Source organism: Tyto alba, unplaced genomic scaffold (genome assembly GCF_018691265.1).
Source record: "Tyto alba isolate M040663 unplaced genomic scaffold, T.alba_DEE_v4.0 Super-Scaffold_33, whole genome shotgun sequence".
NCBI classification, from domain to species: domain Eukaryota; kingdom Metazoa; phylum Chordata; class Aves; order Strigiformes; family Tytonidae; genus Tyto; species Tyto alba.
In genome coordinates, this window is record NW_024881308.1 from 351,680 (window position 1) to 367,787 (window position 16,108).

Below are 16,108 nucleotides of genomic sequence, written 5' to 3' on the forward strand. Positions count from 1 at the left end.
ATAGAACACACTCTCTACCCCTTTGTCAAACAGCTTTTATGAGCCCGTGGTTACAAATGACAGGGAGGTGGGACAGGGCACCAAGAAGGCAGTCAACTTGGGCAGGCTTCCCTACAGAAACCAGACTGGCAGACAACATAAAGTACTCCTACACCCCCCAGTTCACAGACATTTGTGAAAGATGGGGGTAGAAATGGGCAGGGGGGAAGTTACCTCTAAAATGAATCCGCAGCAGGCCTGAGAAAGAGACACCACTGAGAAAGCGCCATCCACGTGGGCACTGAGAAAACCCACAGGTCCTTAACAACCACAACTGCAGTACACACAGGGTTCACAGCAGCAAGAACCAGCTCCTGCATTTTTTCCTGGAGGAGTGGTATTCCAAACATCTACCATTTCAAAGCACACCCATCATTCACTTCCAGTCTTCAGCACACACTTGTTAAAAGTCACATGAGAGCAGAGAAATAAAGCTTCATGAAGGCCTTTTTAAGAGAATTTTATTTGAGTGGTTCTTACAAAGATTGTTGCAATATGAAAGTCTTTGATAGAAATATCAAGCTGTCTTGTCAAACACACTGAAGTAACCCAAAAATATATTTCAGAGCTCACAGAGCTTAAAAAGAGCAAAGATTATACGCAACCAGAACAAAACATGTTTCTGTATTTCCTACCAATTTTCAGACTTGGCTGAGATCCTTCAACTGTGCCACACTGCATACATAGAAACTTACGTGGAAATGCAGAGATGGTTTTGTTTGGAAACTTACACACACCTCACACAGTATTTACAAAGAAACTTTTACAGATACATTACTCAAAAGTTACCATCAAGAAATAAAACCCTTCAATCCTTCTATTCTTACCAGCTATTCAGCACAAAGCAAGCTGAGTGGCTGTCTAGAGTCAGCTTTCAGTAGCCTTTTGAATTTTCCATTTATACAAAACACTAAATATGCCCCTTCATAAAGTCTATCTCCGGTATTAACCTTTAGCAGATCACCTACATTTAGTGAAATGTAAAATGTAATTGCTGCGTTAAAAGAAAGGCTTGTGAAACATTAAAAATGTCATCATGTTTCATCTGCCTTTTACAGAGAACTTGTTTTCTATGAGCTACTTCTCAGTTCCTACAGATCACCTTAGTAAATGTACAAGAATTACAAGGCAGAACAAGAAGTCAACAGCTTTGTATACAGTGGAAATGCTAGTTAGGGAGAATGAACACACTGCATTTCTGCTTACTTCATTTTATTTTTAAAGGTAGCAGGAAGTGTACACAAAGTGACATTAAATCCTTTCCTTTAGTTTTATCTAAATAAAAGATAACTCAATCTTCCTCCAAAAAATAACTATGTACAAAACTGACTAAATCCATCTTCATCGTCGAACAGGAACCAGTAGTTGGGTTGCAGTCATAGAATCTGGAAAAAGGCTATGATATGTTGGAAGAGGTACATATGCTGCTGTAATCATTTTACCTAATCAGAAGATTTAAAAATAAATAAAATCAGTATTCGGTCATTTCTGTAATTAGTGACTAAATGTAAGTCTACACAAAATCCACTCACCTGCAAACCACCTCCCATGCAATGCATTTACAGCTGCAATGGCAGCAGCAATGGAAGGACATTTGACATACACATTGCCCTGTAATACAAGAGTGTTACAGTCCATTAGAAGCTTGAGAAACTTCCCACATCACCTATTTTCAAGACACTTCCTTGGCATGGCTGTGACTCAAACCTGCCTATGTTCCTACTGGTATTAACCAATAATGCAGAACAAGCATGAGCAAACGTAGTATGACAGTTTTTATACTGACATGAATTATCATACTGTAACAGTTATCCTGGCATGAAACTTTTCTAAATAGGATTTGCAAAACAGACCAAACGTGAGGTTGGTTTGAAATCAACAAGTAACCGATTGCTTACTTGCTCATAACCACCCTGCAAGGAGAGTATCTATTGGCTCCTCATTACCAATCTCATGCAAAACAGAAAAGTACAGGAAGTTTGGCTACCTCTCCTGCAGGCTAGCCATAAAGTTCTGCAAACCCCCAACTTAAACCACAAATGCTTAACTAGATATGCAAGTTCAGTCTTGTTTTCAAAGGGGTTAAGTACTCCCCATTCTCCTGGGCAGGAGGGATGTCCAGCATTTCAAGCAAGACTGGTACTGTAAAAATTACCCTACATGAACTTCAGCATCTGTCTGTCTTTATTGAACAAAGGGAGACAAAGGGAAAACACCCCATCACAGCAGGACAAGAAGAGCCGTATCTAATGTGAATTAGACTGACCTTTTAACTTTGCCAGATACCTGAAGTTTTCTATCTGCAAATTAAGAGTACTGCAATATTCACATTCAACAACTGCAAGACATACAGACACCCACAGTAAGGTGCATGCATTGTTCTGGCTGCCTACTTAAAAACAGAATACCACCAGTAATTCTTGAACCAGATCAGATTCTAGCTGAATCAAATTTTACAGGGAAAAAAATATATTAAGAAACAGAACCCAGCCTTCCCTTTAGCAGACTTTGCCAGCCTGTAGTAGTTCTTCCCACTGTGATCTAAGTCATTCCTTCTCAGGGAGGGGGAGGAACTTGAGATCAGGGGCTGATGCTTAAGATACTAAGTAATTAACACACACAGTTCTGTTCTCAGCCTCCCCCTGCATAGGCATCCAAGCTGCTTAAACCATGAAATGAGATACAGAAACATAAAGCTTTAGTTTTCCTTAACACACCACAGTGTAGACTGGTGTGATACATTAGACCACATGTTCAGTTGAGACTGCAATCTTTTCACCCACAACAAATCACATCTTCACGGCTGGTTACTGACAGCCCTTAGTGTGGGAAGTCTGGCTGTCTGGGAAAGAACCCTAAAAAGAGGGGAAATGACAACACTTAAAAGATAACGTGACCAGAATCTAAGCCTGGAAAACGGAATAGCACAGTGGAAACTTATGTTCAAATACAGTATTTTTAAGTATCAGGGAGTATTTTGTATCTGGGTCATTGCTGTGCTACTGTGACAAAATTGATTTCACATGACAAACAGCTAACTCATGATATAGTAGCTGTAGTTTTTTCTTTTAAATCCACTTGCTAATGTGAACCAGATTTGCAGCTCTATGTGCTCAGAACTTATGTGAGGTGTATGTTGTGGGCTGCTGTGTTTTTGGGAAGGGTGGTGTTCTAGTAGTTTGTGTTATTTTTTGTTGTTGGGGTTTGTGTTTTGTTTGTTTTTTTTTTTTTTTTTTTTTCCCCCCATGTGGATACTGTTTCCTCTAAAACAGTAACACACTAATATACTGTAGAAAAGGCTTCTACCTCCCATCAGCCCAGCAGTCCAACACAGCAGTGACCTTAAAGATTAAAAAATACCAGAAAAGAGCATGTTGTTTTATGTATTAGACTGCAGTTCATCTCCAATCTAACATCTCAGTAAACCCTGTGAAAGGGTGACAAGACTCTTGTGTAGAAGCAGCACAATAACAACAAAGGTTTGTGACTGCTAAATGCATTACCAGGGCAGAATAATCCCATGTAAACAATACTGACAGTGGCAATAGTGTAGATTTCAGCCTCGCACAACAACATAACGAACAGGCCACTTCCAGGGTCTGGTGGTTAGAAATTAATCTGACTATGAGAGCATCTGAAAACTGTACTTCAGTTTACGCTGTGAATTCTATGCAAAACACGTTCAAGAATGCCAGATCTTTTTACAGACCTTCCACACTAAGAGCTGAAATACGGGGGAAGAGGCAACCAGTCTGGGGATTGTGTAAACAAAGTGAATACAGAAGAAAAATGTATTAGCCGTTTTAAGATGCAGGCTGAGGGTCCCTCAGACAGGCATTATTAACCTGTAATTAAGCCTGTATCAGTAGCCCTTTTTCTTCTCCTTCCTGTTATAAATCCAGGTGCTCCTACTGTCCACTAAAAGACTTCAGCATTACCAGTGAACACAACTGTTTCCAAGCATGCAATTAGGCACACATTTACCTGCACATCTCAAATCTGCTGGAGCGGGGTGTCCTTTGTGCTAAAGCCTGTACTCTCTAGAAACAGAAGAAACTGCCAGTCTCCAGCTTTTGGGAAATGCATAGCTTAAAGGAAAAGCCAAATGCCAGAACTGAAGAGGTCACTACTCTTCAGCCTGTATTTCCACAGGAACTTCAGCCATATAAATCTGTAAGAGCGGACTGCAGCACCAGAAAACTGCTCTCATACCTGTGTTCAAGTTACACACAATGACTTGAAACAGGAGGGAACCACCTACATTCTGCAGAAACTGTGAAGTAACTTCAAGAAATTTAGATTTGGTTTGGGAAAAAAGCCAGTAGTATTCGTAATGCTCCCTCTATACACTATAAAAGAACAAAACTCCTAAAACTTGCTCTGTGTCTTCTTGGAACCAGGCATACCTGAGCTGAGTTTTTGTCTACATAGATGTGGATAACTCCTCCATGTTTGTTACATTCCTCAATCACATCATCCTTAATTTCTGTATCCCAGCCAGCTTCTTCTTCACTGTAGGGAGGGGAAGAACAGGACAGAAATGGAATCGTTATCACTTAAGACAAAATCGATCCTGAAACCCATCAAAAAAACTTCTGCAACACTGATTCCTTTTCCCAGATGTTAAACTCAATAAATGCCAAACAGAAACAGCCAAAGATAAATCACTTACGTCTGAGGATTAAACATGTTGGAAAGCTGGAAGCACTGTGTTGCAAGTGGTTGTACAGAAGCAGCTGCAGCCAGAACTGTTGTAATAGAAAAAAGCAGTAACAAAGCTAAGAACCCACTATGCATTGCTCCAATTTAAGTTAGTATCTTCTATATATTCTTTAAAATCCCCATATTCAGCATTAAGAGCAACAGTTCTAACTAAACAAAAACTTGAAGGCAGGAAAGCAAAACTTGTGATTACACACCATCTATTATAGATAAAATTTAAATTGATTGATAGAGAAAATTGCACAGGTGAACTACAGCTGAAGCTGAAAAGTAAAAAGATAACCCCATACATTGGTTTTGGCAGATTGACTATCCAAACATTTAAATGCAGATACATACATCTTCACATGCATCTAAAAATTCTGCCCCAGTTGTATGCCAGCAGCACCTTTTAATTTTTTTCTCCTCATGGAAGCCAAGCAGCAGCATAGGATGGAGCGGCACCACCCCATCTGACTTCACAGGAAGTGACAAAAATCTATTTTAAGCATGTTGAATTATCTTTCAAAAATGCGTATCTGTACTTTTGTCTCTTGGAAACACGTAACATAAGAAATAACTGACAACTGAAATTATAAACGTTTTAACTGTAGAATAGACTTAGACTCATTCCCAGTAACTATGAAATCATCACTTGCCATTTATTTTTGCTCATCATCACAGTACACCTTATTAAAGATAAGCACTGTCATATAGGCTGCAAGCTTCTGTTAGTTTAACTGAAATAACAGCGACATTCTCTCTACATGCACAGACATTAAGGGTTATGCAGTCAGAGTAAGACAATGACTAAACTCAGCGGCAATAACCCCGAACTCCTGATTCTCAAATGACGACTCTAGTCCCTACCTCTAAGGCAGGAAAAAACCCCACACCCAACTGCACCTGAACCCACAAACACACACAAGCTTACACGTTTTCTAGGACTAACATATGGCAGGACAATGTTACCAGCACTGAGAAAATGCTACAAAGAAAAGGCGAAGTGTTTAACATATATTCTGTTAATTTTCAGTCTATAATCAATACACAGTATGATTCCTACAGATAATAATACGATTTCCTTTCTCAGGCTGTTGTCAAACCCTACACCAGATGCATTTCACTTATAGATATTTGCAACAAAACCTGCTGGTGACAAGTTATATCAAATGCAAGTTTACCTTCATTCTGCTGAGATAGTCTCGTTTGCAAATCTAAAAAAAAATATACGAAGTTAATTAGTATGCTTGTCAACATTACTGTAACATTACCTGCCAGCCAGGCTGTTTAGCTTGTATATTTGTGGTTAAGAGCTTGTTCAAGTACCTCAACCCACTCTCACTGTTCCTCTCTAGTTGTGAGTAGTTACACTAATTTCAGCTTCTCAGCTGGAATATTCTGTACTTGATAGAGATTCCACAAAGGTAAGCATATTTCAAAGAGAAACAATACCTTAAAAGGAAAGACATGACCATGTCCTTAAATTCACTGCATCATTTCCACTTTGCCTTTGCTGTGCTTGAACTCTTTGTGAGACATTATTTTGTTCCATGAGAAAATAATTACAGCAATTCTTACAGGCATTAGAAGTTTGACACCTTTACTAACAGAAAGCAGTGTTATCCAAATGTGACATTCTGAAAGCAGTTATCCAATTTAATTTCAAGTAGAATAAGGTGATTTCACCTATTCTCTTTTTGTGTCAGAATGACAAAAGTCACTTTGCTATTTTTCCAAATTCAAAACATTTTCAAACGTTCAGAACATTTTCCAAGAAAACACTCATTACTTGTTTAATAACATATAGTTGTCCCAATCTGAAGTAACAGGAACATACAAATGCAGACTTTCTAACCATTTCCAAGTATATGACTCCAATACTTGACATCTTTAAACCAACATCAGAATGCAAGAAACATAAGCATAAGCCTTTCACGTTTGAATTTAAGTCACACAAACACAAGGAGTTAGAATAAAGTTAACAGTCATCTTAAATCATTTGTTTAGACAGCAGTGAAGCAATGGATCCCAAGTTAGCCTGGAAGCTTGAAGATACCAGGTATCAAACATACTTTTTCCCCTTCTAATAACCTCTCCTCCACAACACGGGGGGACCAACAGGAATGAATTTTTTTTCTCTAAGTATTCAGCAGTGAGAGCCCTGAAGAAAGTCTTCAAGTGCTTTCAAGTGACTTCTGTAGGCAAACACATACTGGGAACTGTAGTGAAAAATAAAAGATTGCAGGAGCAAGCTCTGAAGGCTGAGCTATAACAAGAATTGGCTATATTAGCATGTCTTCCATCTGGATCTGAATACAAAGAAATCATCAGCTCCATAGAGTGAGAAATACCATTAGCAGGGAAGGACTGTCTTAGCCTGTATTCCCTGCAGAAACTTGCACAGATTTGGCCAAATCTATAACTAATTACTACACAGGTTTTTTGTAAATAAATGTGTTAAAAAAAAAAGTAAACCTCCAAATCTCCTAAATCTCTCCAGGGACAGAGACAGACGCTTCTCCCTCTGCAATTCTGACACAACTGCACATATACATCATGTACAGCTGAATTCACCAAGTTATCATTCAGCCTGAGGCTCTACAGCCAAATGCTCCAGGTCACCTCCGTCAAATGTGCAAATCTACACAAATCACCAGTTCAAATTCTCTCTAGGGCCAAGAGTCAACTCTGTTTTAAACACAGAAGATCAACTCACAGTATCTTGTGACAACAAGTTTCATACGTTAATTACCTAACGCCTCTGAAACACGACCCCCATCCACCAAATCCTGCATGAACTAACTGAATTTTCCTGGTGCTCATGAGCAAAGAATCGTCCTCTCCTCTCACTTCTAAATTCACTGAGAATTTAGGAATTCACTGTCAGTCTTCCCTGTCAACTCTTATTCTTCCCTACATGCAGTTTTAAATAATATGTGAAAACAATTAATACATTTGTCAAGTTACGATCAAAGTAACTTTTTCACTACGTTCTCTACATACAACCTACAAGAGTAGCGGGTTTAACATGGTTAAGTAGTATATGCTTAGTACAGAGAAAGCAGAAATACAGAAATATCTATCAAAGCATTTTTTATCTTAAGACAAAACGAAGTTGCATATTTATTCTGAAACGTAGCTAGCTTGAATTAAACAAAAGCCTGTCAAGTACTCCCCAGTTTTCTAAGTAATTATTTACAACAGAAGAACAGAAGATCAAATAGAAGTACTGAATGATAACACCTATTCATCCCTCTGCAGCACATTATCTCAATCTTTTTCATGAATGTATAGTTCCTTCCCAAAAGTAAGGGATGTTTTGTCCCACAAAGCATTAGAAGTATGTTCTATAGCCTCATGGTTATTTTAAGTTTTGGATTTCCAGATGGAATTTACTGGAGAACAGAAAAGTACACAGCTGCAACTGCTTAGATTCAATTTTTTCCTGCTTGAATTTTCTGCATGAGAATAGCATCCAAGTTCTCAGGCCTTCCATAAAACAAATTCTTTAGCTTCTCTATTTTAGTTTGATTCAAACCATCTTTAACATGGGTGACCAGAACTCTTCATAAATGTGTTACATCTCATGCTCAGATATGCTACTTCTAGGAACACAGCTGCCCTTTCAAAAATGCATCATGCTGACAGTTCATATTCACTCACTGATGAAGTAGAGTATTTAAGTATTTTCCTCCTCCTTGCCTATCTTTCACTGCTAAACTCCCAGGCTATATAACTAGAATTTGTTTCAATCGTGAACAGGTGAACTACGTACAACACCCCAAGAATCCCTTATTGACAGCACCTCTGTATTTACTCGCCTTACTCCTACTCTTGTTGACTAATGTTATTTGTGTAAATATTAAACAAGATCAGCTCAACACCTGAACTTTGGCTTCAACAACGGCCTCTAACCTTCCCTGCTTTCACCTGAAAAAAATTCCTCGTCCTGAGCCAGCTTCTTTACACATCTTGTACTTCTGTACTTATCCATTTCACAAGTCAAAAGTTCAGAGAGAAGAGTTCTACTATTGCTCCTCTATCTAAGAAAGTTAGTTTTATCAAAGATTGTTCATCTTTAAATGTAGTTTCTCTGAAAGTGTGTTACATTTTAACTTCTCCAGTTTACCCATCTTTAGTACAACTTCTGAAGGAGCCAAGTGAAGTCAGAGTAACAGGACTGGAAACCATCCAGATCTTCCTTCAAGTGCATGTAATTTAGAATTAGATGTTCCAGCTATATATACTGTACCACAGACTTAAAATATTTAGTACCTATTTTCTTTTTTGAAATCCATAGTCCTATCTTACCGTCCCCAAATTAAAGATTTGGACCGCTGTCCCCACTACAAACGGAGGCAATGAGATTATTTTGAAACATCTTTGGGGTAATTTTGCATTCAACCTCAGCCCCACTTCCTTATTTCCTCTTCAAGAGCTGGTAAATCTTCATCTATGTTTTGTCTTACAAGTTCTAATTCAATCTGACTGTTGTCAAGTTAATTCTCATTTTATCTATTTTCCAAATTGAAAATACTGTTTTGTTATCAGTCCTTTTTCCTATTCATCATAGGGTCTGTGCTTATCTTCTATTTCTTTTGAGGTAGTTAATCACCTAGGTCAGTGTGGAGCCCATTTCTAAACAGGACTGTTTCTTCTTTCTGCAGAATACAGATCCAATATAGCATCAGCAATGTGGAGCTGAAGAAACTTGCATCCTGCCTGTTCAAAGACCCAAGCTGCTTAGAACAGATGACGATTGCCTTGTTTCTTCAATCACTGCTTTTGAAATCAGAAGCCTTGGTTTCAGACCTGTTTTGTTTATCCTTCCACTTAAACTTGAGCAACTAAAAGATCCCTCAAGTCAATGGACATTTCTATTCTCACCCATAATGTCTTCATTACTTACCAAATTGAGTTTAAAATAGCATCCCCTCTTCATGAGTCAATGAGTGTTTGATGAAGAAATTTGTCGGATATCACATCCAGGAATATCTGGGCCCCACCATTATTACTAGCAATTCTTCTCCAATCTGTATCAGGGAAGTTAAAGTCTCCCATAATGACATAATTCCCGGTAGTAATTTTCTCTAACAAGAGTAAAGAGATCTTTAATCCATAACCAAATCTCACTCTGGGGATAGCTCATGACTCTACAGTAGTAAAGAGCTTTATCTTTTTCCAAAGTTACTTAAATTGCATATGTCTGCATTATTCCTTTTGTACAATACAAGTGGAATAAACAATGCTACTCCTACCACTTTTATTTCTACGGTTATTAAACATGCACATTCTTCAAAAACCTGTATTCAGCCTTATCATTTATTTCTCCACAGCCATGTTGTCTCACACTGAGTCCATGCTATCCTAACAGTTCAGCTGTCAGACATTTCTGGCCATGTTTCTGATGTGGGGAGTTTGACTTGTTTCAAATACGGGGTGGGGAAAAAACTGGTATTTAGAAACAAATATTTCTCTCATTTCTCTTTGACTACACCTGTTTCCAAGCACAACTGTCACACCGCTATCACCTACATTAAACATGACCTAATTTAAATGTCATTTACCTTTGCTTCTCTTTCTGGACTAGATACGCTTTTGATACGCTTTTTCCTTCCCACTGTATCTTTTTCATCATCATCATCTCAAATAAGAAAAAAACCCTATTCCTCAATTCACATTTTTCTTTCACTAGCCAGTTCCTTTTCCTTCCAGGGGTGTATCTATAGAGACATCCTATTATATTCTTTTAGCAATTGTCTATAGTTTCACACGTATGCTCTTCTCAAAACTGAACTTCAGTAGCATGATTCAGGTGTATCTCAAGTCTGAATCACCTCAGTCACAAAGCCTGCTGGAAGACAAACCAATCAAGGCCACCTATTCTTTGCTGATTTCCTGACATTTCTCACACATTCCAGCATCTAGTTATTTGTGACATTCAAGGCTTTTCTACCACTGTGACAATTTCATGCCCTTTGTTTTTGTAGTAATAGAAAAATAAAAAGAAAAAATACCACTCTGTAAATTCCTCATCTGCTGCAGGGAGTTAGTCATTGCTCTATTTCTGAAGCTCTCTTGAACAGTTTGTTGCTTAGGCCAGCTACAAACTAGCAGCAGCAATATATCCTCAGCCTCATTTGCTCTCACAACAACATAAAGTCTCAGTAACACTTCAACATACACACTTGCTGAACACATGAACTACAGCCAATTCCAAGCAACACACAAGTTGCCTGACATAGTGTCCTTCCTCACGAGGACATACACTGTATCAACCTAATGCTACTGTAGTCTTGGTTGCCATGTTCCCCATAAAGTCCTAATAACCTTCTTGGCCCAGGCACAGTTCTGATTTTTCAGAAATGTCAATCCACTTTCAATTATGAGATTGCTCTTTTTAACAGTCAACATTTACACAGCATTAGAACATAGATGTCCCCATTAGCACAAGGAATAGTAAAAGTGAAGAGATGAAGGCCTGGGATGAATTAGGTGAACTACAACAGATTTGCCAAAAATAATGCAAAGTGAATCACACCCATCAAAGCTGTCATAGACTGTCATTGTTTATTTGCTCATGGATTTGCAGCGTTTTGCAGTTTGTAAAACATGCTGTAATGCTTATGTTCTCATTTTAAAAGATCACAAAAATGTAGTTAAGTACCTCTTGTCTCAAAATTATAAAGCATAAAAGTACTTTTGAAAAATAAGTATGTTGTCATTTCTTACCTGCCACAGCTCCAAATGCCAAAGATCCACTCATCTGCAGAGCCTGCTGTGCAGCTGGGGGAATCTGCAAACCAGTACCTGGAACAGGATATGAATGTACCTTGTAGCAAGCCCTTTTCACTCAGTTGGCTATGCAGTAACATTTTCACGCATTTCCTGTTAATCACTACACATACCTTCTGCAAGTCTTGCCATCAACTGAAGGCGACCAGTTGTTCCCAAGTCAATTCCAGTCCGTTCCAACTCATCGCTGTCCAAAAACGAACTAGCACTGGAGGCATCAGTGCGCTCAGTTACATGTCCAACCTTCATTGGCCTACCAGCCAGCTCAAATCCATTGAGTTGTTCCAAGGCCTTTTTGGCACACTCAGAGTCTGAGAACTATAGATGGGAAAAATATGAATTCAGTAATACTGCCTACAGGATTCAGCAACACTTCTACTCTATGTAATATCCACAGTTACATAAACATGAGAAACACTAAATTTAAGATAACAATAGCTACAAGCTAACTTACACGCACTCCGTATTTTCCATTTAAACTGAACACACAAGATTGGATATTTACTCCCTCATATTTAGAAAAGAATGTATTTAAGTATAAATTACAGTTGAAGATAGAGCATCTAGATATTGCAATGACAAGACACTGCTCCAGTTCTCTTCCAACGCTTTTCAAGAATGACAATCACTGCCTTTGTAACTTTGTAACTGCCATGCATTTACTGGCTATTCCCAACAGGCATTCTGCTTAGATCAAACTGAATATACGAATATTCTGTCAATGTTAAAAACATCAAATATTAGCTATATAGTTAACCTGGTTTCATTTGCCTCCAAGAGCCAGAGATCCCAGCTGAGACTTTTCCCCCCTCCATGACAAATTACCAGGTCAATCAAGAAACCCAAGTTCACAAAATAATGTGTCCAAGGGTAAAGAAGAAAGACGTTTTCAAGTGAAAGTTTTAGCTTCTAAAAATGTTATTTTTCCTAAAAAATCTCAAATACAATAGTTTTCACAGCACTGTAAAAATGCCATTTTTCACTAGCACCTTTGCCTGCAGAAGACAGCATTGCTTCACCAGCCACTGACCATAAAGTGTACTATTTTAAACGTGTGTGTTGCTCAACCACCATACCCACAGAGAACTGGCACAAAGAAAAAGGCCATTGTTGCATGTCCTGAAACATGACATTTCTAAGATGAAGCTTTACAGAGACTGCCGAGTAAGCAATACTACTACATGGGAAGGTTACACTCAGCAATCATCTAAGAAGTCTGGCAACTCTAGGCATACCGTAATAAATCCATATCCTTTTGAGCGTCCAGTTTCACTATCCATCATCAGCTGAATGCTTTCAATCTAAAAATAAGAACAAAACTATTTATTATCAGACATTTTGGAACAAACCGCAAGATCGCAAAACAAAACCTCAATACAACCCTGACAAGTATACATATAGGAATCTTTTCAAAATCAGTTACTCATTCCTTCAAGTCAAAATTAGTGTACAGGCAGCCAGACATGTACTTTGATACTAAACCATAAGCAGGTAAACATAAGGGTGATGTAAAATTTATCCTTTAAGTTTAGTTCAGATAAAAGGGAGAGGCTTGGTCCTGATGCAACATTCTAGGAGACAATGAGCATGCAGACATCATCAAATCTTAACTGAAACATTACAGGCATGGCATCTCATATGCTGAGAAACTCCAATTTACATGGTAAGAAAGGCAAGTTTGCATGACCGTCCAGCGGCTTTAAGAAAAAGGTACGTATTTTAAGTAATTCTTGGGATATGGGAACTCCTAGAAGTTTACAGTTACTGAATTTAGAACATAAAATAGGTCATCCATGAGCCATAAAACAGTGTTGGGAAGAAAGAGCAACACAGAAGTAAGAGAAAGAATTGAGTTTAAGGCTTGAGTATATAAAATCAGGAGAATGCAAAGCCTTCACAGCTCTACACGTAAGCCTCCTAAACTACATTAATCCTACTGCCAGACCTTAAGAGAAAAAAATTAAGAACAGCTATGTGGATTATAATTTAATAAATCACTGCAATTTTCCAGGCTTTTGCTTAACAGAATTAAAGGATACCCATACTGCATCTGAATAAAGCACCTGAAAAGCACTATTATGGTATGTATGAGGCAGGGTTAATACCCAAAGATAGTATGAAAAAACATCACTGGACTTTTTTTTCCCCATTAAGCAGCATATTGAGTATATTACTTTTGCCCTATCTAATTATGACATACCCTTGATACCTTAGTTAGGACAGTAGGGCTAATATTTATTAGGACTCCACTGGTAACTTCCGATTCAATCTGTTCACTTCCATAAGTCTACAAAAATACATTAACATGATTTGAACTGGAGCCCAATGATCAGGAGTGAAATTGGGCCTGTGGCAGAGCTGTGCAGGACACACCACTAGTTTGTGCAGGCACAGAAGAGTAAGAAAGAAACAAATGTTTTGCAGGTGTGAAGCTGAATTATTTCCAGCAGCTGTGAGTGCTCTACAACTAAGCTGTTTGTCAGATAAACTACCATAACACAATATGCAAAATTAAAATTTACCCTGCCAAATGGCTCAAAAATTCCTCGAAGCATATCTTCAGTTATATTGAAGTGTAATGATCCCACATAGAGCCTCATAGGACCAGCACTGCCCTTCTGCAAATTGTTTGCCATTGCTGCTGCTCTGTTTTTCTCTGCCTAAGGAAAAAAGACAAACTCAATTTCTGTAAGAATTTAATTAAAAACCCTAACATAAACCAGTATATAACTACCAGATTAAAACTAGCAGATTCACCAAAAAATACATGATGTTTTATAATCTGCATGCTATCCATCAGACTAACTTAAAATCTAAAAAACAATACAATGACCAAGTATAGACACACAAGCTTCCAGAAGCCCTCAAAATTCATCAACCTCATGCAGGATTGTGGCTTGTATCTAATAAATGAATGCTCTTTATATATGCTGGAAAGCATATATAATATATAGTACAGTTCTGTAACACCATTACAGTTTCGTTATTACTACTTTCTTAACATCTGTATTTTCAGAATGCATTTATATCACTTTGATTTGCTTTAATTTGCCTGTCCACTATGGAAAACATAGGTCCATCTATAATTAGCTTAAATAATCATTCTTAGTAAGGTTTTCCAAATGTTCAACGGTAACCACATTTTCAAACAGTAATTTTTTCAGCAAGGTAAGAGGCACTAAGCGTGAACAAAAATGAGATTTACAACTCCTTACCTGTGATGCTTGTACTATGATTGGTACACCCAAGACTCTCTGCCCAGTTAGTCCTATTGCCAGAGGCACCGAACTAACATCAACAAATTCTACATAAGCAATTCCCTTTGAGCGCCTAGAATTTCTATCTGAAATCATTCGCACATCACGAACCTGAAAGACAAGTACAGAAATGCTGTTAAAGGAAAAAAACTAATGCAGTCCATTTCTCAGAAAGGTATTAATAGCCAGACAATTATTTACCAAGCCAATGGCTTTGTAATTATGCTGCAAAGCTAGAGTACCACAAAACTATCTTAAACGTATCTCAGCTGCAGGCTAGCATTAAAAGCTGCCATTCAAAGTCAAATGTAGTATGCTACACGAACAGGGGCAACAGAATACTTGCAAAACTGCAATGTTTTAAGCCAGAACCCTAGAGCTGATGGGAAAGTTTTTCAAAACTAAAAGTTAAATGAATTTTTAAATTACACTGTAATGGGCAAACCTATCTGCAAAAGACTGAAATTTCTGAGAAGTTGTTTCAATCAGAATTGCAGTGCCATGTTTTGCATCACATCATATGCTGAACAATTAACTCCTGATAAATCATGTTTTCATGTTCAGGGCCTTTAAGAATTAGTGGTCATTCATACCCCCCCTTTCATCTCTATCAGAAGCTCCAAAAAGCCACTTGCTTACATTTTTGCAGAATATTAATACTCTACGAGGACTGCTTGAGGAAGTACTCACAATGATTTTAAACTCCCTAATAATTACCTTCCCTACTGTGGAGAAAAATTCTTCCAGGTCTCTTGGTCGAATTCTGGCAGCCAGCTGCATGCAGAATACTGTTCTAGCATCCCTCTCTTCAGGGGTAAGATTATCAATAGGTTCTCTGGAAAGAGGAAAGTTCACTTAAAAAATAGACCAAAATAAGGTAACTCATCTCTGGACCATGTGTGGAACTTAAAAATCAGTACTTCAAAGTCTGATGGGGAAAGAAACATCTGCCATATTAAAAAAGGTAGGGTCAAGAACTGAAGGGAACACCTAACAATAATATATCTACTACTTTAACATGACTAAACATCCTGTTTCAACTGTAATTATTAAACATGACTGTAAAATTGTATTTTAAGTACAGAAGCCCCACATAAACACGGGTGCCATTCTGCTACTGTCCAGAACAGGTAGTAATACCACTTTGGAGCTTGCAGTCAAAAAGATTAAAGGGCAGGAAAACAAGGGAAAATTAGATTAATTACCACAGACTAGCTGTCTGAACTCTCAGACAAGCAGTACAAACTTTTTTTTATTACTTTGCAAACTAAAATCTTACATCTGCCCAGTCACTTTGAGGTCACTAAAGCCGT

At 38.0% G+C, this 16,108-nt stretch overlaps 1 protein-coding gene across 9 annotated transcripts in view; it reads right to left on the bottom strand.

Annotated features, from left to right (window-relative positions):
- Positions 1-483: 483 nt before the first annotated feature.
- RBM39 (RNA binding motif protein 39) overlaps positions 484-16,108 on the bottom strand; it is a 31,241-nt gene continuing 15,616 nt past the window's right edge. For 8 of the 9 annotated variants that reach the window (XM_042800773.1, XM_032992929.2, XM_032992928.2 and 5 more), the window contains 11 exons: positions 15,513-15,630; positions 14,754-14,906; positions 14,061-14,198; positions 12,774-12,839; positions 11,652-11,856; positions 11,476-11,553; positions 5,925-5,957; positions 4,712-4,787; positions 4,446-4,551; positions 1,572-1,650; positions 484-1,481 (listed from right to left, as the gene is read on the bottom strand). In XM_042800773.1, coding sequence (XP_042656707.1) covers positions 1,381-1,481; positions 1,572-1,650; positions 4,446-4,551; positions 4,712-4,787; positions 5,925-5,957; positions 11,476-11,553; positions 11,652-11,856; positions 12,774-12,839; positions 14,061-14,198; positions 14,754-14,906; positions 15,513-15,630 — 1,153 coding nt within the window. In that variant the 3' untranslated portion in view covers positions 484-1,380. Of the gene's footprint in view, positions 1,482-1,571; positions 1,651-4,445; positions 4,552-4,711; positions 4,788-5,924; positions 5,958-9,652; positions 9,777-11,475; positions 11,554-11,651; positions 11,857-12,773; positions 12,840-14,060; positions 14,199-14,753; positions 14,907-15,512; positions 15,631-16,108 lie in introns of those variants that run through there. The other variant, XR_004407038.2, reaches the window with a different exon arrangement.